General features: G+C 35.4%; 4 protein-coding genes across 6 annotated transcripts; 2 read left to right on the top strand and 2 right to left on the bottom strand.

Annotated features, from left to right (window-relative positions):
- The first annotated feature begins 2,918 nt into the window (after window positions 1-2,918).
- LOC129884616 (non-specific lipid transfer protein GPI-anchored 30) lies at window positions 2,919-3,678 on the top strand. Its single transcript, XM_055958898.1, has 2 exons — window positions 2,919-3,295; window positions 3,406-3,678. The coding sequence occupies exons 1-2, from the start codon at window positions 2,968-2,970 to the stop codon at window positions 3,498-3,500; spliced, it is 423 nt and encodes a 140-aa protein (XP_055814873.1). The 5' UTR covers window positions 2,919-2,967; the 3' UTR covers window positions 3,501-3,678.
- Window positions 3,679-4,213: 535 nt separating this feature from the next.
- Window positions 4,214-5,033, top strand: LOC129885945 (uncharacterized). Its single transcript, XM_055960436.1, has one exon. It carries the CDS (start codon window positions 4,437-4,439, stop codon window positions 4,923-4,925), a length of 489 nt encoding a protein of 162 aa, XP_055816411.1. The 5' UTR covers window positions 4,214-4,436; the 3' UTR covers window positions 4,926-5,033.
- A 146-nt stretch (window positions 5,034-5,179) lies between these two features.
- LOC129885943 (DExH-box ATP-dependent RNA helicase DExH9) lies at window positions 5,180-14,212 on the bottom strand. Of its 3 annotated transcripts, none has more exons than XM_055960434.1 (15): window positions 14,078-14,212; window positions 13,701-13,989; window positions 13,263-13,463; window positions 12,956-13,174; window positions 10,879-11,217; window positions 10,457-10,561; window positions 10,135-10,245; window positions 9,078-9,328; window positions 8,531-8,654; window positions 8,132-8,414; window positions 7,899-8,053; window positions 7,139-7,288; window positions 6,830-7,062; window positions 5,887-6,148; window positions 5,180-5,605 (listed from the first exon to the last, which is right to left on the bottom strand). In XM_055960434.1, exons 2-15 carry the CDS (start codon window positions 13,965-13,967, stop codon window positions 5,327-5,329), a joined length of 2,979 nt encoding a protein of 992 aa, XP_055816409.1. In that variant the 5' UTR covers window positions 13,968-13,989; window positions 14,078-14,212; the 3' UTR covers window positions 5,180-5,326. The 3 variants fall into 3 exon arrangements, with proteins under 3 accessions (XP_055816409.1, XP_055816408.1, XP_055816410.1); XM_055960433.1 differs by having other exon boundaries at window positions 14,099-14,212; XM_055960435.1 differs by having other exon boundaries at window positions 14,108-14,212.
- A 1,137-nt stretch (window positions 14,213-15,349) lies between these two features.
- LOC129885942 (zinc finger CCCH domain-containing protein 5) lies at window positions 15,350-22,947 on the bottom strand. The gene is made up of 9 exons (XM_055960432.1): window positions 22,427-22,947; window positions 21,148-21,300; window positions 20,921-21,058; window positions 20,584-20,742; window positions 18,825-18,917; window positions 17,997-18,113; window positions 17,605-17,679; window positions 17,191-17,414; window positions 15,350-16,611 (listed from the first exon to the last, which is right to left on the bottom strand). The coding sequence occupies exons 1-9, from the start codon at window positions 22,832-22,834 to the stop codon at window positions 15,591-15,593; spliced, it is 2,388 nt and encodes a 795-aa protein (XP_055816407.1). The 5' UTR covers window positions 22,835-22,947; the 3' UTR covers window positions 15,350-15,590.
- Window positions 22,948-23,610: the final 663 nt, after the last annotated feature.

Below are 23,610 nucleotides of genomic sequence, written 5' to 3'. Positions count from 1 at the left end.
GTAAAGTGTTGTTTTTCCTTGTGAGGGTTTATACTTGATAGTGCATGTCGTAGTACTAGTCATACACTTGTAATTCTTGTTCTTATTATCTACCATATGTTGTTTATTGCGTTTCACTCCCCACATTATTTTGTTGCTGTTATTGCTTCTTTTGTCGATTGTGCAATGCAATCTGCATTCCTTTCTCCATTGTTTTCCTCTTCCTTTACTTGAGTTTGATGCACTTGAATTGAGGGTATTTTGGAAACAACCTCTCTACCTCAACGAGTAGACTCTACCCTCTCCAGACCCATTTAGTGGAACTTCATTGGATATGTTGTTATTATTGTCTAATTAATTCTTTTTTATTGGGAGAAAAACTTATAAGGTGAGAATCAAACTATGTAAAATCTTGAAAGTTCAAGTAAGCAACTAACTTTACAATTCCCATCCTTTAATAATTATATTCTTAGAATAACGAATTATAGCTACTAGCTAGAAAGCCTTTTTAACATGATTCTAAATATAATTTCACGGATAAACAATTTATGCTTTATGCCTTACCCTTTAGAACTAGAGGTGAATCCACAATTTGGAGTTTATGAGTTTTCTATAGCAATTTCAAGTTAATATATAATAGTATCTGGATTAAGAGACAAATATTTAAAAATATTTAATAGATTTGCTAATACATATACATAGTGTATATAAAAACTATTAAATTCACGTGAACTCATAATGACGCTCTTGATCTGCCCTGCTCAAAATCTCAAAAAATACAACTTAGGCCTTATACTTGAACAGTTGAGCCCATGATTGAATTTGGGCCATACAATGCAACCTCAGTCCACAAAGAATGGGCCTTTTTGATAACCTTGATCCATAATTATTATTTATTGAGAAATTGACATAAATAAATGTCCATCAAAATAATAACCAACAAATGAAAAGAATAGTGCATTAATTTTTGTAAAAAAAAAAATCCATAAAAAATAGATCCATATTTCAAAGATAAATTTTGTTTTCAAAACCTTGATCTATAATTATTTATTGAGAAATTGACATAAATAGATGTCCACCAAAATAAAAGCCAACAAATGAAAAGAATGGTGCATTAATTTTTGTAAAACCCCCCATAAAAAATAGAGTCATATTTCAAACATAAATTTTGTTTTCATTTGCAAAAGAGAAAATATTATCAAAAAAACTATTAATTTAGATTTCAATAAATAGACTGTAACTTTAGTTTTTCTTAATTATTTATTATTTTAGTCCAATTATTATGTTTTCTATATATTTATTAATCTAAAAAATTTTAGCTAATATTTTATTTTAATCCTTCCAAAATAAAAGGACAAAATAATAATTAAAAAAAGGACAAAAAAAAGAAGAAGACAAAAACTAAAAGAGAACACAACACACAACCCAGCCCACGTGCAACACATACAAATAAAAGGGAAAAAAACAACAGAAAGAGAAACTAATCAAATAAAAGTAAGAAAATTAAGAGACAAAAGGACAAAAAATTACGGCATTAAATTCGCTGAAAATTTTGGTCCCAAAATGATGAAAGTGACTTGCTAAGGGCGTTCAAGGAAATTCTCAATTTACATGATATTTTTTACATTTAATTAACTTTTGAAGTTAAATTAGATTATATAAATTCAATGTTATAAAATTAAAATTTATATATTTAAAAATTATACGAAAAGTATTATAAGTTGTAATTTATTTCATGTTAATATGATTAAATAAATTATTTAAAAATATTGATCAAACTTAATATAGTTATCTCAAAAAATAAAAAATGTCAAATAAATTGAGATAGAGAGAGTAATTAATAAGAGAGGGGGCCAAATCAAGGTAATTAATTTGCTTTTAAGTGTGTGTACCTTTCACTTGAAATTAAAGTTGGGAAATTTTACATAAATGTACTACATTAAGAAAGTATTCACCATTTATATCAATAATATTTTTTTTTCACTGAACACTTATAATACAATTTTAATACATATTAGCGAGAATAATTTATAAAACTCATATAATATAAGTTTTATTCACGGATAATATATTTATCACATACTTTAATACACTTATAATATATTGTGTCAATTTCTTACCAAATAAGTATAATATATTTTAAAACACTTATAATACATTTATATTGCATGCATAATTCACTTTTAATACTTAGTAGATATATCATAATATTATTATATATTGCTATAAATGATAATAAATAAAAAATATCGCTAAAATCAGTAATTATTTATTAAAAAGTGTTTTTCCTAGTAATTTTTCCATTAAAGTTTGTGATTGTTTTTTCGTTATGGGCTCCTTTCTGAGGCTCAAGGGATCCAGTGTATCTATCATCTGTAGCCTATGGGCCAGCACCCACTATTCTTGTCAAGGCCCAAATACCCATTTTTTAGTGGGAAAACAACACTTGTACCCACAAAAGAAAAATCGCTATCCCTTACTTTCATATGCCCTTATTTTTAACTAATAATGCACGTTTACTGCTTGATACCACCTAAGTATATATATATATATATATATATACTCTAATGCTATCAAAGAGAAAGAAGCAGTGGTTTAGTGAAAATACTACTCAGTTACTACTTGATACCGTTAGAATATATATAGAACTGCTCCATTACTCACTTTTTAGAGTTGTATGTAAATGTCAGTAAGCCATAGTAGTTTACTCACTTCTAGACTAATTTACCAATTTTTGGTGGTAACGTGAGAATAGAAAAAATGAACTAAAAAAATACGTACAACTTAAAGTAGCTCAACTTATCTTAACTATATTTTAAAAAGTCAAATTCTTGATACACTGTTAGATCAACAACTCCAACCATGCATATATTCAAGTCAAAAATAAAACATATAACACCCAAACAAGTATATAAATAAACATAACATTATCAGCCAAGAAAATCAAAGAAAAAACCACAAAATCAAAAATTACGTATTGAAAAATTAATGGAGATGAAATATTTTACAACGATGATGATCATAGTATTGTTTTTTGGAGTCATGGTGCAACAAACATTGGGTCAAAATAGGGATTCATCATGTATGAATAGGTTACTCCCATGTATGAATTTTTTAAATGGAGCAAAAGGGAATCCACCAGAAAGTTGTTGCAATCCACTAAAGGAAGTAATAAAAGAAATGCCTGAATGTTTATGTCAAATGGTAAGTATTAAAGGGAGTAAAGCAGCAGAGCAAGCTGGGATTAATGTTAATGATGCACAAATGTTGCCTGCTAAATGTGGACAGCCTGTTAATTACATGGGATGTCTAAAAGGTACGTCACTCGAATTAGAACAGATTCTGTGGGTTCAATTGTATAAATAATTTCGTGACTCTATTATTATAATTCTTATAATTGATTTGGAATTGTATTCTTGGTTTCAGGAGCATCAAATTCTGCTGGCAACCCAATGGGTATCACTATAAGCATGAAAATATTGTTGGGTGTTGCTTCTATGGTTTTATTTCAAGTTTTGTGACTTAAAACACTTTTGGTTTTAGTGATGGGTTTTGTTGATAATCATCATTATATTTTTACCTTTTTGTATTAATTGTTGAATATTGAATTATTATACATTTTTGTTCACTTTGGTGTTATATTGATATCTCCCTTGTATTATCTATCAACATGCTTTCTCCATTTTTGTAAAGCAAAAATTGTTTATTATAGACTTAACAGGCCCTTTTGTCAAATAAACTGTTGGCAAGTCTCTAATCTTGGTATAAGTATTCCATACTAATGGAAAATGGTCAAATATATCTCTTAATTTTGTGATTTAGAAAGGGTATATTCTTTGTTAGAAAAAATGATGCATACATATACTTGCCGTCTAGCAAATGATATATATATATCTTCGTCATCTAACAAGTAATACATATTTACCCTTTTCGTTAATAAACCTATATTAATAGAATTAAAAAAATTAAATCCTAAAGTTGATTTTTTTTAATTCCAAAATATTTACAAAATTATCTCATCCATTTTTTTCTTACCCCTCCACACACACCCGACCCAAATGAAAAAAAATTCAATCACTAAACACGATCATCCATCATCAAGACCACAAGGTGATAACTGCATAAATGAGGAATTGGGTTTTAAAAGTTGGGTCGGGTTTGGAGGGGTAAAAAAATTAGTGAGACAATTTTTTAAAGTCTTGGAATTAAAAAGTATATTCGTTTTAAATCACAAAATTGGGGGTTATATTTGCCCTTTTTCCTAGACAAAAAATAATAATCCAAGATTAGCACTAAACATTTACTAGTATTTTCAAAAAGTTGGAGGAGCTATAGCTTGGCAAAAAGGATAACGGTCATAAAATTTGAAAAAATAACTCTATGTATCATTCTCTTTTTAATATAAACGGATAGTATCATTTCTCTACAAGCCACCACAAAAATCACCCTCTAAGCCTATGAAATTGACAAAAGCCATGAAGAAGCTAAAGTTCTGGTCAAAAAAGAAGAAGAAAAAGAGAGCTCCTCTCCTTGAACAACCACGATCACCGCCACCACCATTCCTCCCTTATTATTATCACTGCCCTTATAATTACCCAATTCAGCCATCAGCACCGCCCTTGCCACCTTGGTTCGAGTACGAGCAGCAGCAACCACATGATGACTCAATTTTCACAACAGAGCAAGGTTCAGGTTCGAATCAACCTCATGGTAGTAATAATGCACAGCACAACGATAATGTTGGTGAAATCAATCAACCAAAATCAACAACATCCGATAAAAATTTGCCTCAACAGTATATGGTTCCGAATCAAGTGTATGGCGTACCTATAATATCAGAAGCAAGAACAGAGAGAGCTGCTGGAGCTTTTGGATGTGTGATCAATTTTGGAGCTCATTTGTTTCGTTGCTTCTTTCCTTGCTTCCATATCCGAGAATTGAAGTAAGCTTGTATAATGGACTCAGCAAAGCTAAGATTTGGTTTGTCTTTGCATTTGCCCCTTGTCAACTCTTTCAGTTATATATTTATAGTAATAAAAACAGTTGTATAAATATATGGTTGGTAAGGTTGTTTTCTTGTTTATATAATTGTCAAGTCTCATAACCAGATTTCAGAAAAATACTGTCTTTAGCTCCCAATAGCTTGAAGGAAATAAATTAAAAACAACAAAATTGAAAGAAAAAAAGATCGGTTCTAAAATGACGTAGTTAATTTGGTTTCGATTTAGATAAAATATAAATAACGAGCAAACCATACAACAATTTAAGTGCATAATGTAGTGGCACCACACTCATCTAACCTAACCTTTGTAAATGGAGCATTGGAGAAATGTTTCAATTTTTGTATCTACAAATACAGAGATGCAGCAAAGACAATATCCCTTTTGATCTTAGCAACAGCCTCTTCAAATTTTGCCTCAAGCACAATATCCCCAATGGATTTTGCAGCTTGTATTAGCTGCTGAAGAACTTCCTCCAATCTCCTAATAGCCCTGATTAAACTGCCTTCAAACACCGGAGTCATTTCCATAATCTCATAAAACTTAGATCCTTTAGCCCAAGCATAGATGGCCTCCATGATATCAGGTCGGAAAGAACTCACAAAGTTCTCAACATCTATTTGGACCTATTGAAAGCACAACAGAGTAAGACAAAATCGTATACAAGAAATCTATACTTGACATAACTACAATAGTTACTCTTTTGAACTGATGTTACGAATTCAAAGCAGTTTCTCAATTCAATTGAACTGATGTTACGAATTCAAAGCAGTTGTGATGTAAACACGTTCTCAATTGAATCCAAAAAACTACAAGATAATGACACAGTAAAACATGTTCATTCAGCTATAGTTCTATACCATAATTATCAAAGCTTGATCAGCATAATCATTCAGATGACGCATACCTTGCTCTCGAGCTGAACTTTTGCCACCTGCCGAGCTGTATCCTGTAATTGTGCAAAGAGCAATCCAAGCTCTTCCCTGGGCTTTTGAGCATCCTGAAGCTTTTCTTGCCACACAAAACAAGAGAGAACAGAGACCATCTCCTCCACTTTGATATTTCTGAAGGTCCCATTCAACATCAGTTCAGTCAAGGTCAACTCATCTGCGCTGCTGATTTCGCTGGCTACCTTCCCTTTCTGCTCCACAACGTCATCCCTGATATATCTGCATAACTCCCAACCTTATAAACACTTTCATGCAATCCACCAAAACATCAAAGTCATAAAGAACAGAAGAATTCCAGAGCAAGAAACCGTGAGAACATGATGAAAAAGCAAGTACAATACCAGAGGGACCAAAGTGCGTTGCAGAAACAAAGATGGCTCAATAACTCTCTTGAGGTCTCTTGCATTGATTATTATCCCAAGTCAAACAACATTTGCCTTACCACATAGAAATAGGATAACATCATTTCTCCACATGGTTTTCTCTTCAAAGAAGGCTACTTCTTTGTGGCTCATTTTCGACAGTCACAGCCAAATACACCCACCAAAGAATGACATATCAAAGGAAGGATCAGAATTACAGTAATTATTCGGGGAGGTGACGGGCTTATTACAACACTGGAAACATTTTCTATGTTACTACACCTTAGAAAGGGCAAAACGAATTTGCAATATAATTCTGAAGTAGAAAAGAAAGAACAAAAAGAAAGAAAAAAAGAAGCTAAAGCAGTTCACCGATGGAAAGGTATCAGTAAGATATAAGAGCAATAACAATATTAACCGCATGTATACTCCTCTAATTTTGACAGATGCAATAGCCAACACAGCACAGCTTCAAAGAAGAAGCAGAGTCAGTCGGCAAAAACAATACGAGGTCGGTAAGATAGATAAGTAAATTTACCCGAGTCTTCTAAGAGCTCTTTTCCTTGATTTAAGTTCATCTTTGAAAGCTAAGGCAGTTGAAGTACGCACTGCTCTCTTGATTGATTTGATTTTGCCAGTAAGTTCTTTCTTCTTATGCAAAACCTTAAGCTTCTCTTTTATAAGCGGAGACTTCGCGAGCTCATACTCCTCAAACAGATTCTCCAATGCCTCTATCCTACTTGAAGCCTTCCTGTATGAGCTAATTTGAACCTGCAGAACATGCATGGAATGAACACCAAGCTAATATACCAGCAAGTGGGAAAGAGAGACATAGACTGCGTCTGACCTTCATGTCATCTTCTGGGTGTAAGAGAGGCATGCCCTCTTTTGAAAATCTATTGAGAACTTCAGAAACCTTCTTTAGTGTATTTTCTCGAACTTCTGAAGGCAAAAGATCCTTTGGTATCACAAGACGGACACTGCTCAAACTATCAATCTGTCAATAAATTGTTTAGCAGGAAATACATTAGCTCAGCCACACAAGCAGAACAACAAGCATACATTTAAGTTGCATGATTGTCAGTGTAAAAGACCGTAAATGTATGTCATCGACTGTTTCTATATTTTCTTTCATGACCTACCAGATAGAAGATACATGCAACATATGAATAGATGAGAAAAAATCTTCAAAATCTATGAAAATCAACGCTTCACATGCAGAAAGAAGCCAAAAGGCATGCAATTGAAAGTAACCTTTCCACCAAGGATCCTTTCTGTTCACAATCCAACCAAAGGTGCAAGCACTGAAGGTGCTCCACCAAATCCCCACCTTTATTCTTGTTGTTAGGGTCCGGTAATGGTAGCTCTTAATTCTTGGCCTTCCTCCCTTCTACTGGGATTTAACCCCAGTTTTTCATAGTTTTCATCCCACTTCGCTGACTATTTGGCCACACCCTTGGTTGTGTAAGTTCGAAGTTATCCGAGTAGAACAAACATGAAGGCTTGGTACAGTTTCAAGACTATTGTTGCAATTGATCATCTTAAATTACAAAATCTAACACTCATTATCAGATTTTCTAGCTGCCAAATAAGCCTAAGGAGCTTACCTGGGATAAAGGAAGAGAGACAACAGCTGGTTCCCCAGCATCCTTCAATCGGACGATTTTAATTGTCTTTCTACCAACCTCATCCTTCCGCACTATACATCTCGTGAGTACATCTACTGTATAGTTCGCGTCCTCCGGTTTTTTGTTTGCATCATCTGAATATGAACATTGAACTAAAGGTCAAGGAATCTAACTAACAAGAGAACTCAACTGATGCGTAATCAAATCCTCACCTTCAGAAAGCCCTTTCACCCTTTCAAAATTAATTATTACTCCCCATGTGACCTCTTCATTGATGGAGAAGGTTGGAACATCAACATCAACCTTTGTACACTCAATGCATACAAGCCTACCAGGCTGCAGGAAAGGTAAGCAATATTTTGGAGAAAAAACAATGCCACGTACATCCCTTTTCAAGCTCTTATATTGTTCTAGCAGATTATAATATCTCTCAAGGCTGTCTTCTTCTTCAATCACAATTGAGTTTCTCTCCTCTTCAAGAATTTTTGCTTGTTTCTGGCAAGAAAAAGGAATGAAAAGCAAATCCCAGAAGAACTTCATCGAGAGAGAGAGACCGGAGTTGAGTCAATTGACTTTGATATTTAAAAAATAAATTGAGTCAATTGACAAACCTCAAGATCAGGAAGTGCACGATCTGCTTGAAATTGATAAAATGAGTTACGGAGCAGATTTTCAGGATGACCGTCTTCAGACCGTATTTGATTTAAAAGCATGTTATAGCTTAAATGGAAGGCACTGACATACACAAAATAGAAGTCAAATACAAAGCTGAAAGTTCTATACGACGATAAAACAACTTTTTTTGGTTGGGTTTGAGGTCAGACAATGATAAAACGGCTTTATTCATTTTTTGTTTGTTTTTTTTGTCACCAAGAAATCTCAGGGGCTAATGGCACACACTTTAAAATTTGGGGGATAATGAGCTCGCCCTCTACACGGCCATACTCATTTATTTAACCAATTATTCATTTTTCAGAAGTGCCAAATAGAAGAACAGTTGTCATCAATGCACTATTTACCGTCTCTATCTTTTTTTCCCTGTACGTTGAAACTTCTTAACATGGGGAAAAAAGAGAACATATTTCTGATCCTCCAAAGAAAAAGAAAGATAATTTTTTCAAAAGAGTCTCGACTTAAATGAGAATTCAAAATTGGCACCTGTTTAATGCATCAGCACTTCCTTTTAGCATGAATTTAGCTGTAGAAGGTTCAAGCTTCTCATCAACCATAAGGATGCAGATCCCACGATCATCAATCCCCCGACGACCAGCACGACCACTCATCTGAATATACTCACCACTGGATAACCACCTAAATTTGTCTCCATCAAATTTACGAACATTTGTGAAGACAACAGTTTTTGCAGGCATGTTCAACCCTATACTGAAGGTCTCTGTGGCAAACAAACACTACAAGAAAATCATATAAAGCAACATGATTAGAATTGAGCTTAGAAGAGTCTCTTACAGAGGAATTAAGTATATACCTTAATTATTATGCATACATAGGTGCAAACTTTGCATGTGTAAGAATTTGTGTATCTATGACTTCAGAAGAAGTCTTTAAAGATGAGGCAAACAAATCTGAAGAAAAAAAACAAAAGAAATAATATATACATTCCTCTGGCACCTATTCTTTTATAACCGTTCCTCTGGCACCTTTATAGAATGATGGCAGAAACCATATTTCAGATAAAGAGCCTAAGCTAGCATTGGACACTTAAACAGGAGTATTGGTCCCAACGGGTATCCGGTACCCTCTTTTTGGGGTCCGATAATCCGGATTCGCGCTGGAAAGTCCCACTTCGGGGGTAAAGGTCTCCCTACCAAAGGCAACTCCATACTCGAGGCTCGAACTCGAAACCTCTGATTAAAAAGATGATAAGAGTTACTTACCACTCCACCACAACCTTTGGTGGTATGAACAAGAACTTTTTCACCAAAACTGAAGGTCACCTCAACAACCAAAGCATCATTCTGTCACATAGTTAAGCTAGTAGTACTCTATTAGAGGATTAATAAGTTCACATATTTTGAGCATTCTCATCTACTCTACAACTGCAGCAAATTTCAGGACACAAGACAAGTAGATCTTTAAAAGCAAACATGAAGTTAATCAACTTCTTCTTGGAATGAATGAAGTCAAGTTGTCACATAAAATCCTTCTCCTCATAGGATTAATTCTTTGAAGCAATTAAAGAAATCTTTTCTCCAACCTTGATGAATCCTTCTTGGAACAGGATTTCAATCACTTCTTTCAATATAGGAAGCAAACCAGAATGATGCACACCAATTCCACGTTTTAATAGGGGAAGCATATTTGAAACCTGCAATTTCAAATATAGAAATCAGTTATTAGAAAGTGTTCTTTCCATAGATCTAAAATATGAAACAATAATCTTTTCCCATAACTGAACCAACTGCAATCCCTGATACCAGGGAGATATGGTGAAAGAGAACAACGGTAGAAAGTAGAAACTGTAACCACAAATAAATCTCAGCTATATGACTAATCAAAAATAAATATAAGACGCTCACCTGAGGCAGCTTTTTATCATCATCCGACAACATGTCCATGGCACTCCAGAATATAGTTTCAATATTCACCTTCTCATCATCATTGCTTAGATCCATTTTAGCCATCTATTCCATATTCAAAAGGCAGAATAGTTAGCCTATTAACCCAAGAACCACTGTTTTTAGACAGACCTAAATGTTCTCATGTGCCAACAAATAAAAATTCCATATACTCTAACACAGAGAGTTGATTTAAAAGTGGATGGAAAAAAAATATACTTCTACAGTACGGAATGTCATGGTCTGTTCCTCTCAGAACCAGGTGAAAAAAGGGGGTATAATAGAGAAGTCAGGAAATTCGTACGCTGGTTTGCCAACCTCATAGTACAGCAATATAACCATCTAAGAATTATCCGCTTCAGCAAAATACACAGAAAACATACCTGCATTGCTAGAAATTCACATTCTCTTTTGCTGAAGCTGAAACATATTACAGGATCATATTGCCGCTGGATAATCATTTTAACCATCTTGAATATGTCACTATCCTCACCAGATTTGCCAACAACCAGACCCTTCTGCCACTTGCCATTTTCTCTTTTTTTATCCCCTTCATTGGCTGGAACAAGAGCATTCAAAGCTTTCTGAAAACTATCCTCACGAAACTTCCCTTTATCATCAACCACCAAGTATAACCCATCACCACCAGAAGGAAATATATAATGCTGAAGTGGTGTGGGTCTATAGTCCGTATAAACAATGTGACATGGTTGCTGATGGACCTGCACTATGACAAACCAAATTATTGTCCCACCATAAAATTCAAACAGTTTAAACTTTCATAAATTAGAATCTCAGCAAAACAAGGATAACTCAAGATTGCTCTTTCTAAGTGCTGAAATATTCTGGTAATAAAAGCTCTCCTCATTGCTTGCCATTATGGATAACTTGATGCCTTAGTTTGGACTAACCAGAGTAATTGGTAGATACAGCTATTTATTTGCATGCATACAAAAGAGGAGAGAAATTCAGGAGACATGGGATTCCTGAAAAGGTAGGGAAAGAGACGCAAAGGATTAGGGGAACCAGCGTTCCAGCTGGGTCTAAATAATCGCTCCGTACCCCTATGTCAATCTTTAGCCCAAAACTCTTTGCTTGGATTCTCTCTCAGAGCACCCCAATGTCAATCTTTAGTCCAAAACTCTTTGCTTGGATTCTCTCTCAGAGCATCATCCTAGACTAGCCCATACCCCACGCTACATATTTATGTTCTTCACTAAGGGGAAATGAACCTAAAATGCCCATCAGATACTTGGCCTTCCGTAAACATCCATAATACACATTATACAACAGGCAAGCATTTTTTGAGAACATATAAATAAAGGGGAGCCTTGGAGTAACTGGTAAAGTTGCTGCAATGTGACCAGGAGGTCACGGGTTCAAGCCTTGAAAACAGCCTCTGGCAGAAATGCAAGGTAAGGCTGCGTACAACAGACCCTTGTGGTCGGGCCCTTCCCCGGACCCTGCGCATAGCGGGAGCTTAAGTGCACCGGGCTGTCCTTTTTTTTTTATATATAAATAAAGGAGAAGATTACACCATTTTAATGGAGTACCGTTTGGTCAGTGAGGATTCATATGGCCGACCCAACTTGTTAGGATTGAGGCAAAGTTGTTGTTGTAGGCAAAGATTACAAGATTTTTTTAAAACCTTGACGGTAACATCTTGTAAATCAAATAACAGCCCAAGATTGCAAGATGATAGATTATTACACCTATGTTTTACGTTGTAAAAGAATATGCTAGTTCACTACAAAGCATATATCAATCAATCATCTATGCATCAATCCAAACTAAATTGCATTTCAATACAAAGTACAAACAAGGTTTAGAGGACACAAGCTAGAAACATAACAATTTAGGAGTTCAACACTGAGTCAGAAACACCATAAATATCATATTATTTGCACTTCTGATGAACAGAATCAAATCCCCTTGATCCTTCAATACATAACCCTACCATGTGTCGTCATCCCCAGCATCTAAAGACATGCAAAACCTATCTACTTCGTGAAGTAGTTTATAAGGGCAGCAAGTTTTTTCTTTTATACTACTTTCAAGAATTAGAAGGGGAGCCTTGGAGTAACTGGTAAAGTTGCTGCCATATGACCAGGAGATCACGGGTTCAAGCCTTGGAAACAGCCTCTGGCAGAAATGCAAGGTAAGGCTGCGTACAATAGACCCTTGTGGTCGGGCTCTTCCCCGGACCCTGCGCATAGCGGGAGCTTTAGTGCACCGGGCTGCCCTTTTACTACTTTCAAGAATTAAGCAGCCGCATTATGATAACAAGTTCTTAAAGACCAAAGGCAATCAATAAATAACATTGTTCCAAATATATCTCAAGAACTCCAGTGAACTTTCAATGAAGGTCATTTTAATAAAGTAAGAGTCATAACCATGAGCATATCAGATGGTTTCTAGCATCAAGCATACTGATCAACTTCAATGAGTTTAAACAAGTACCTTTGCAACCCAATCCGCAAACTCTTTAGCATTGGGCACTGTGGCTGAGAGGAACACAAAGCGGGAATTTTTCGGGGCCATAACAATGCTTTCCTCCCAAACCACACCTCTTTCTCTATCACGCATGTAGTGTACCTCATCAAAAATAACCCAAGCAACCTCCCTTGTAACCTCTGATCCTTTGTACTGCATACTGCGCCAGATTTCTGTAGTCATTACCTGAAATCATATCACACTTTAGCCTACTGAAACCCAGGACATATAAGAAAAAACTACGAGCAAAAGCATCAAGCAGAAACTGGAATACCAGGCAAGAAGCATTTGGATCAATAGTGACATCTCCGGTCATCAAACCCACATCTGAAAACTCCTCTTTGAATTCTCTGTACTTCTGATTACTAAGAGCCTTAATTGGTGAAGTATATACAACTCGCTGGTTATTCTTCAGCGACATGGCAATTGCATACAACGCCACAACTGTCTTTCCCGCTGATGTGTGTGCTGATACCTACAGGCAAAACTTCCAATTCAGTCCCACCACTGTTAAGTGTACAATTTTTCTAACTAAGGTCTACTTGAGATAAGTGTGAACTTTCTAGAAACTGAAACAACCACACTTTTCCATAAATGACAAAATATTTATTACTGGAATGATACAGGGACCCCAAGAAAGAGTTTAATATTAAGAACATCAAGAAGATGCTTTGATAGATTGATTCATCTATTGAGGATAAGGCAAACTTACCATGACGGATTCACCATTATTGAGGCAGTTGATTGCTTCAGATTGAAAAGGGTCGAGGGGAAAAGGGAACTCCTTGGCAGGTTTTGAATCTTGTTGAGGCAAAGTAGAAGTTGAAGCAGAGGGAACATACCCTTCTGGATATGATACATCATGCACACATGCTACTGGCTCACCCACACCAAGTAAATCATTCTGTTTCAGCTGTTTACTTGGAGGTATATGACTCTCATTCGAGAATTCTTCCGACTTCCTCTTAAAAGAACCCATCTTTCACTGTAACTCCGAAAACCTAAAACAATTCAATCAAAAAAAAATAAATTAAACCACATTCAGTTACATTTATCAACTTCAATGAAAAACCTAAACTATTTCACAACATGTAGGGAATATGATTTTACAACAGATACCGCCGGCCGGCGATTGTACTTAGCGGCGCTGGGGGCGGCGATTTTCCTCTGTCTGTTCGTTTTAGTGAGGCGGGGAGGGGAAAAAGAGATTTGAAAATACCGCAGGTTTGCCTACTAGTAAACCTCAGGGTGTTTAGGTGTGGTTTCACATGAAACTTTCATTAAAATTTTAATTAATAAATAAATTGTGTAAAACATTTAGGAAATTATAAATATGGAGCACAATAAAAAAAATTATTATAATTATCTTTAAATCAAAATATAGCTTATCATTCTATCATCTTGTTTTCTTAATTTCTTTTTCTTTCTCATTTTTGTGGACAGGAAAATTCATTTTGAGTCTTTGATTGTAGTTTAATTGATCTAATAATTATTATAAACGAAAGCAATTAAAATCGAAACACATAATCATTTGTTACGGTTTGCATATGATATACATATGTCATAATTTGGACTTTATTAATAATTTTTCACAACTGATGATATTTAGATCGAAGCTTAAATTTTTAATTGACCAGCAATAATAATAATAATTGAAAACTTAGTTCATCGTGTCAAAGTTAAAGTTTGAGCAATTTAGTTAATTTGAATTAGTGAAAGACATGAATATAACAACCTAATTTTGACCATTTATTTTCTTTTAAATTAGTTTATTTCACATTATTATTGTTGTTATTGTTATCAGAAAAGATGGAAAGAAAAAAAATCATACGCAGAGCAATCCTAAAATTAAGGAGAGTAATAGTTAACTTTTCTTTCACCCATAGATATCAATATAAAAAAAAAGAAGTGCATTCAAAACACAAGCGTATTGTAACAGAGTTAGCTCGGTCCTTTACAAAGAAAAATTTACAGATATATCAACGGTACGAGGTTCAAATATTGGTCACATAAAATTCGTCAAATTAATATTTCCGTTGTGATGGTATATTCTATTGAAGACTAAAATTTGTGGGTTTCAAAATGTTTTTTGTTTCTTTTTAATGACAGTAGTGTCTGACAAAATTTGAACATACCTCTACTAATTTATCAAGCGATCTGCTATAACCCACAAGCATAGACGTCGAATATCTTGTGCACCAGGGCTGGAGCAGAAGGCTCGCACTGAACATTGTAATTGAATTGAACCAATACACTGATCATTTATACTTGCAGACAGATTTTAGTTACTTTTTAACTAGTTATCTCTTGCTCTTGAATAATCAGAACTTTAGATTAACACCCTAAGGGAGGTGAACAATGTTAAGTAATTCTGCATCCATTGGAATAAATGGCAATTTCCCCAACTGAAGTTGGGAATGCATCAGAGATCAACCTGATCTTCATTCAGACAAAGTAATACTCGACTATTCACAATCAAGGTCAAATTTAGCAAAGGTTGATGCACGTAACGTCATTCATATGTCACCCTCAAGTTCTTCCCAGCATTATAACTGGTTGTCTATGGTATGAACCTCGTGAAAATAGTAAAGCAATGGCTGCCTTACGAGCTTAACTTAAGCTGCTCGTGGCCAGCATAACTCCTGTCTTTTTCATTGTGCTCCCTATCATTCTCGTTAGATCTTTTCGACTTCTTTGAAGAGTCCATCCTATCCCTGTTCCCCCTCCTTGTTTGATTGAATAAGCTGCCACTCCCCTTTGTTGTACTACCACTATAGCCCCCATCATCATTCAACTCAGATTCCACATTGTGATCTTCAGAATCATCAATTACAGACTTCTTACTACTTTTAGAGTCTGTTCCAGTAGCACCTTCATCAGGTTCCCAGCGGCCTCTTTCCCCAATGTCTTCTTTGTGGTGATAATGGTAATCCGTATCTGAATCGACACTCTTGTCAGAACTTGGCTTTCTTTTATCTGTGATAGCAGCAGTCCAATCTCCAGTGGTATTACTATCATGGCTTCCGCTTCTCTTATCCCAGTGATCAGGTGATGATGAAACACTGTTATGACGCCTAGACCTACTTCTTCTTTTCTTGTGATGCAAATTTCTGTCTCGTATCTCATCCACCCACTCACCGCTGGAATCTGTACTATGATCTTCCTTCCAATGTCTTGAGCCCCTCTCCCTGTTACCAGATCCTGCATCTCCATATCTCTTCTTTTCTGGCAAATCATCACCAGAGTCGGAACCGCTAACTCGTTTTTTGATGTCACCGATACGATGTTGACGCCCCCTTTTTTCATTGTGGTGGTTTCTTGATCTTCTCCTTGTGCTATGGCGGCGCCTATCTCCCTCTTTCTCTCTGTCAGATAAATCCCAATCAGAGTCACTAATGTGGTATCTATTTTTACCATGTTGATTTGTTTCCTCTTCATGTTCTCCTGTCCCCTCTTCAAATTGTTTCTTAACAAGAATTTTGCGCCTTTTTTTATCAGAACGGCCGCTTCTCTCTTGATGTGTCCTCTTATGAATATCATAATCCTCATAATGGATCCTTGAACTTCTGTTCTCCCTTGAGCGAGACCTTCTCTCCCTTGAATCGTACATTATAGAGCGATGCCTGTCTTTTCCAGAAAATTTAGCAGAAGTTTTACTTGAACATATTATAAATATAAAAATTTAAGCTAATAAAAAACCTACACCTTCTCTTGTCAACAATATTCTCTGGTGCAAGAAAGACATATATTGTGCATAAATATTTTCAAAAGGGTGTTGAAATCAATGTTAAACCATGCTTTCTGCACTCAATGCTTATATTACAGAAGAAAAAGGATAGTTTCATGGTTACCAAAAAAAGAGGAGAGAGCCTGCCTATCTGAGAATGCGCAGATGACAAGAGAAAGGGTACAGAAATAACTTTCAATATGAATAGTAAAAATCATGTCTGAACTAAGCCTTTTATTATTTGTCTTTTTAAAGCCCTTCACCACTTAACAGACTGTTAGTTGAATCCTTTTTTTTTTTTAATCATGTCGATTGGTTTGGGCTCATTTGCATGTCCACGGTTGGTTGCAATCTGGTTTGATTTTTTTTTTTCACTGTAATACTGGGAGTATCGTTTAATCATATTTTTACAAATATCAAGATATGATTCAATACGTTATCAAGTTCACATGAAAGATACCAAAAACTAACAGACCTGTCAGAATCAGCTGCCAGCATCTTGTAGGAATTCAACATCCATTCTGAGTTTTTCCGTTCAAGCCGTCTATTATAGACAGATTCACCAGCATACCCAAACAAAGCAGCCATCCTCGTAAGCCAGTATCTTGGTGGTGGTTTGTCCAAGTCCGCCCATTCATAATCTCCACCAGGATTGCGGAAACAATGGATGAAGTTGCATGCCGTTCCGCGGGAGCATGACTATCAACACATAAGTGTGAAATTCATGTTAAAAGATAGGAGGTACAGAAGATCTTAATTTTAGAATCAGGTAAACAGTAAAGATGTTCGTTAACTAATCTACTCCCTACAAGTACTGCTGACAAAAAACAGAGAGTAACTAAGTCATTAACACAGAACTCAAGCTAGAGTAGTGAGATTCAAGTTGTACCTTAAGCTTTGATTTCATGAATTCCCCACATATGGCAACCTTCCATTTGGTTACGCTAACAAACTCGCACGTGATCTATCAAGAATCAAACATGCCAAGAAGAAAAAACAATTATCACTACATTCTAGCCAAGTGGTTCAAATGCAAGGAAGCAAAGTGCATATATAGGCTATAGTGACCTAGAAGTGTGTATTTTCATGCGTTAGGATGTTAGTATTATCAACGTTGACTCTTCCAAGGTAAAAAGAAACAATATGCTATAACCAAAAGGGGAATTTTCATATGCTTCCACGTGCTCAATTCTCTTGAAAGAAAATTACTAGAATAACAGACAGCAAAATGCGCATCTCATTTGAACTGCAAACCATTAATTTAAATGGAATTCAAGATACCTGTTTGCTAGCGAAGTAACGTCCATTTATAGAACGATAAGCAAGCACTGCAGAATCTATATCGTTGTAGTGTACATAAACGTTCCCTCGCAAATGAGATGAACTGTTTCTACACACCTAAATATGGAAAACATATTAGTTGGTTATGCAATTAAAGGAGAATAAGACGCAAGCCTTACTAACAGCATTGTGTTGCAAATAAGACCTTTCATTGTTGTGACACAGCTCTACAGATTTTAGATTCTTAAGGCTCCTTTTGGATGTCAAGATAGTTTTTTTTTGTGTGTGTGCTTCTTTCTTTTTTTTTTTTTGGGGGGGGGGGGGGCAATTTCCATGCCTTGATTTTATCAAAGGAAAAGAAAAGTAAGAATGAACCATTTTTGTTTTTAAAAAAATAAAAACAGGCAAATTTTGCAGGATTTATTTAGAGGAAAGTTTGTCCTGTGGAAAAGTCATTACAATTCCCACATTGTTCCTGCTTACAAACACACCTAAAGCGCAGAGCAATTAACTTTCTAACACTTCCCTTTTGCTTCTTTGGGAACCAAACATACCTCAAAGAAAAGGTTAGAATATTGTAAGGCACCTTAAAACTCAGCCTTTGACATCATTTTTCTTTCAGCACGGAGTAGCTAAACTGTGTTCTATAATTTGCATGAGTTCTTACTATTTGCAACATACAGGGGAGCAACATGATTTAAAAGAATAGAAAAGGACACTGCTCACTTCCAAGAAACATTCCTGCTGTGACTGATTTTGGAACTTACATCCTAAATTGAGGACATAATTAGCAACAAATCAACAACAAAAAGAAAGAGAATTCACTACCTTGAAATTAATAATTTCTCCAAACTTCAAAAATTCCGTGTGAACATCCTCATAAAATTCCTCAAAACTACATTCAACTTCCTCATCTGTGTACTGTAGAAAGAAGAGCAGAAGACAACAATTGATTGCATAAAAATATGCAGAGTATATGAAATACAAATAGAGGTGCAAATACGACTAGCAAGCACTTTAGCAACTAAGTAACCAACAGATAACCAACAAACACTAACATAAATTGAAAAAACTCTTAAGATTTTGCAAATTGAAACTACATAGAGCTACCCAAAAAAAGTTCAGAAAACATTCATGTACGCATAAAGATTATGCAGGTATAATGAATTAAATCCAATAAACGAAAATCCGCATTTGAGCATTTAGTACTGGACAAACTACTATTTTCCAGAGATAAATCAATAACCCTCAAAGTTGCTAAAAATAAAGCAGAAAATATAACTATAGTGAAGCTTATTGAATAGAAGCAAACTTGTAATCAGGCAAAGAACAAAGCTCTAACAAGTCCCTTTATGCCAGTTATCCAAAGAGGAATATACTCTCCTAGATAATGGTAATACAGTTTCGGATGTTTAACTTAAGATACAAAAAATCTGACACTAAAACCACTGCCATCTACTTGAAGCTATTGAAAAAGAACCTAAACGTTAAGTAATTGTGAACTAAGAATTTCCCGCAAAATAGTCACTGCATATGTAAAATGAGCAAGAGAATCAGAAGCTTGATGACTAGATTTTTGGATGATTGTTAAGACATTAGATAGCTCCTTAATTGGCTTGACTGTGGAAAAAGGGATCTTTTCAATCATCAATGGGTACCAAAGAGCTACATAGGCTGCACCAGGTACCAAAGAACTTTTGTCAATCCCAGATACATCTCTAAAAGGGCATTTGATATTTCTCCAAAAAAAAAAAAAGGGGGCCAACCCACGGCTTCATCACTAATCTCTAAATAACCAATTACACACAATAGTAATACCTATTATGCAAGATAGGCAGCAAAAATCCAATTCAAAAAAAAAATCGTGTTTGTCTTCTGTTACTTTATTACTAAAAATAGATCGGTAAATAACATGAAGAAATGCAAAAAATAGAAATCACAAACATACAACTGTTATATTCAGAATTCTTTAGCTCACTTTGCAAAACAGGATACAGAGTTTGCTAAGAGTCTCCAGCTGGATCAGCGCAAGAAACACGTGCCTCCAGAATTTTCAGGGCAGATATTCTGTTTTAAGGGAGTTAAAGAACAAACAGAAAGCTTCTACTGTGAAGAAAAATAAATTACTTTTTGACTATAAGAATATATTACAACTTAAACATAATCCACTACCCATCACTTGGATAAAAACATAATCCATTACCCATCACTAGGATAAAATGATATTATCACACTTAAAGAAAAGGGAATAGGATCAAGAAGAAAATAACCACAAAGAGAAAAAGAGGATTAATGTTCTAGCCACATCTTGACATAATGTTTCATTACTCATTGACAATAGACAACCAACACTGATCAGTACTAATTCGGGTAAAGAAGCAAAAAAGTAGACATACCCAAAAATTGATAGATTTATCTATTCAGGCCATTGCTTTTTCGCTTTTGTAAAAAGAGAAGCATAAACAACCTAAGGAAGAACTTAACAATAATTTCATAACAGAAGTTCCAAAGAAATCTGAAAACTACCAAAGATTAGCAAAATTCAAAACCAGGATACTAGAGCCACATGAAGACTTCATTAACAGACCTCAAGCCCCTCATCCTGCTCCAAAGCAAATCCAGGTCCACAGTACATGTTCTTCATGAGCAAAGTGCAGGATTTATCGGGATAAAAGTGAACCCTACTGCAGCGTGAACCAAATCGACAAGCCCCAGTTTTTAGGTGGAAAGGACAATGAGCTTTATCCTGCCATGTGATAACCAAGAAAGCAGAGGGTCATGCTAGAAAATATGAGAGGATATGAGAGACTACTTATTTTGAATATTAGAAGTTTAGGACATAAGGAAATAGCAATAAACTGTCATCACTAGTTAGGCAGATCTACGCACAGAAGACAATATAATTAGGATTTATGGATATTTACTTGCTCAGTTCCAAAATTCGGAGTTTGAACAGCGACATTCTCCAACAACTGTTGTGCTGAAAGAGATGAAGAATTCTTGTAGTCAGCATAGACTTCAGATTGTGGAGCCAGTGGATTGGATGTTGGCCTATTGGGATCCTGCATGAGCAAAGGATAGTCTTTACATCCCATTCATTTTGGCAATTGCTAGGTGTTAGCATTGTTGAAAGAGAATTACAGATTAGTACCTCTTTCACAATCACAGGATCTGGATCCTTCTTTTTCACTTTCACTTTATTCCTCTTCACAATTATCTCATTTCCTTGCCATATAATTTCAGGAGGCCCATCTTCTACATATTCCCACTCGTCATCTCCATCTGGCTCATTCTCAAGAGCAACCTGCTAGGATGTATGTATATGAAGAATATCAGTGGACCATGAAAATAGCAGCACTTAAGAAGCAAGACGGACACAACAGGTCTAGGTAGGTAAAGGAGAAGGAGGGGGAGATAGAGAAAGAGTCGGAGACATTTGCATATGCTGCTAAATTATTCAAACCCCCAGAGTGAAAATTTTAAGAAACAATACAAGATTGGGTGTTTTTGAAAAGAACCGTGTCTTTTTTTAGGCCTCTATTTGGTATATCTCTTGTAAGTGAGAGTTTTCCCATATTTAATGAAGCTATTCCTTACTTGATAAGAAAGAATAATGATTTGCGAAACAAGACATCAGAACTGTCTCAACTAACCAAGAACTAATTAGTTGACCATGTTAAACAGGGTAGCATGATTTGGATCAAAAGGATCCATACCTGAATCTCTATGCATGTCAAATAAAGGAAATTCATGCACACACATATTTAACCAACACCTGATATACTAGATGTGGCAATAGAACTAACTTTGCGTGCAATTGTAAGCTGCTGGCTGAGATCAATAATCTGGAAAACACAAACTAATTTATGCAGTCAAAGAAGCACGTGATATGCTATATTTTCCACTCAGTTTATGTACGTATTCAAAAGTTAGAACTAAATTAGAATAGTTTGTTTGACAATTTGTCTCCAATGACCAACTCCTATGTGCATTCTCTCCGCATTGCAATCTTTGTTAAACCAGAACATGCTTCTGCATCTCTAGAAAGCATCCACCATAATGTCTCCAACTGCTACAGACCTTAACCGAATCCCCAAAAATGCAAGATTCTCTATGCTTAGAATTGACTACCATACAAGGATTGAGAGAGTAATCACTTCAGATTAGCTTTTATAACCAAAGAATGCTAGCAAACTTCTGACTTATTTCATTAGTTCCTCAACTTTGCTTACGTCATGGAATGTCCATTGTACAAACATTCATTAACTTTCAATTTAACCCTGTAGTAAGCAATCCTAACCAATAAATTAAATACACAATCCACATAACTCAAAGTTCACTGCTATGTAAAATGTTTGATTGCATCTGCATATATTTTTCTGAACTAATAAAGAGGATGTGAAAGTACGTTTGGCGCGAATGATGTGTACCTGGCTTTGTTTCGCCTTTTCTTCCTCATCTTCCACTCTCCTTTGTTCTTCTTCTTCCTCCTCTTGAGCTTTCTTTCGAGACAGTGCTTCGAGAAAGTGCCTTTCTCTCTCCTCAAACTCTCTCCTTTCTCTCTCTAATCTCTCCTTCTCTTTCTCCTCCTCCAGCTGAACCCTGCGAAGCTCCTCGGGATCATTCAGCTTAGCCTCCTCTTCCTGGCGCACCTTCACCGCTAGTTCCTTCCTTTTCTGCTTCCTCTTCTCCTTCTTCGTCAACTTCCTTTTCTCCTTGCGATTGTTGCATATCTGATCCCCCGCCTCTGCTGCTGCTGAGTCCGAAATTGGTTCGCCGCGTCGTTGAAGTTCCGGGGCTTGCTTGTCGTCTTCTTTAACTGATATCGGTTCCGTCATCGTCGACGTCTAGGGTTTCAATAGAGTGTTAATCGGCCATTTCATGGTGCCAGACTACAGAAAAAAGGAAAGAGGGACGAGAAAATTTAAAAGAGCAGAAAAAACAAGTTAATATCTCATTCGTTGTCCATATTTCTTTTCTTATTATTGACACTATGATATATTGATATTTATCTTTAAATAGAAAATACTTTTACAAAATTACGTGTGTTCAATTAAACTATTTTGTGCATTTTTGAGACCATTATTAAAAGAATAATTAAAAAACATCATATTCCCTTCGATCTTCATAAGTTAAAAAATTAAAAGCATTTACTTAAAAAAAAATGTATGATTGGAATAAAATTTTGAAGGATCACAACTATTTGTGGTAGCTAGTTATTCATATTAAGATAAATCAATCTTAATACGAATAAATATTTAAATAGTTAGTTATGTACAACTCGTATATTTTAAATTAATTAATTAAAAAAAATATTGTATTTTGTATATGTAATGCTTTCTTCGATAAAATAAATTGAGTTTCATTTTTCTAATTATGCTCTATTTTCATTCTCTTTTGCAAAGTCAAAGGGTCGAGAAACTCAACGCCATTATTCTTGAACAACTTGGAGCCGGGCCTTTTTTCGCACTATTACGGATATGAAAATAATGGGCAAAATCAGATTCAATTGTCAACTGTCCCTATCGGAAATAGGATTGACTACCGATTCCGAAGGAACTGGAGTTATATCTTTTTTCTAGTCAACTATGGCAGTGACTGAGGGGGGCTTGTT

This window comes from Solanum dulcamara, chromosome 4 (assembly GCF_947179165.1).
Source record: "Solanum dulcamara chromosome 4, daSolDulc1.2, whole genome shotgun sequence".
Taxonomy (NCBI): Eukaryota; Viridiplantae; Streptophyta; class Magnoliopsida; order Solanales; family Solanaceae; genus Solanum; species Solanum dulcamara.
This window is presented reverse-complemented; position numbering and strand designations above follow the sequence as displayed.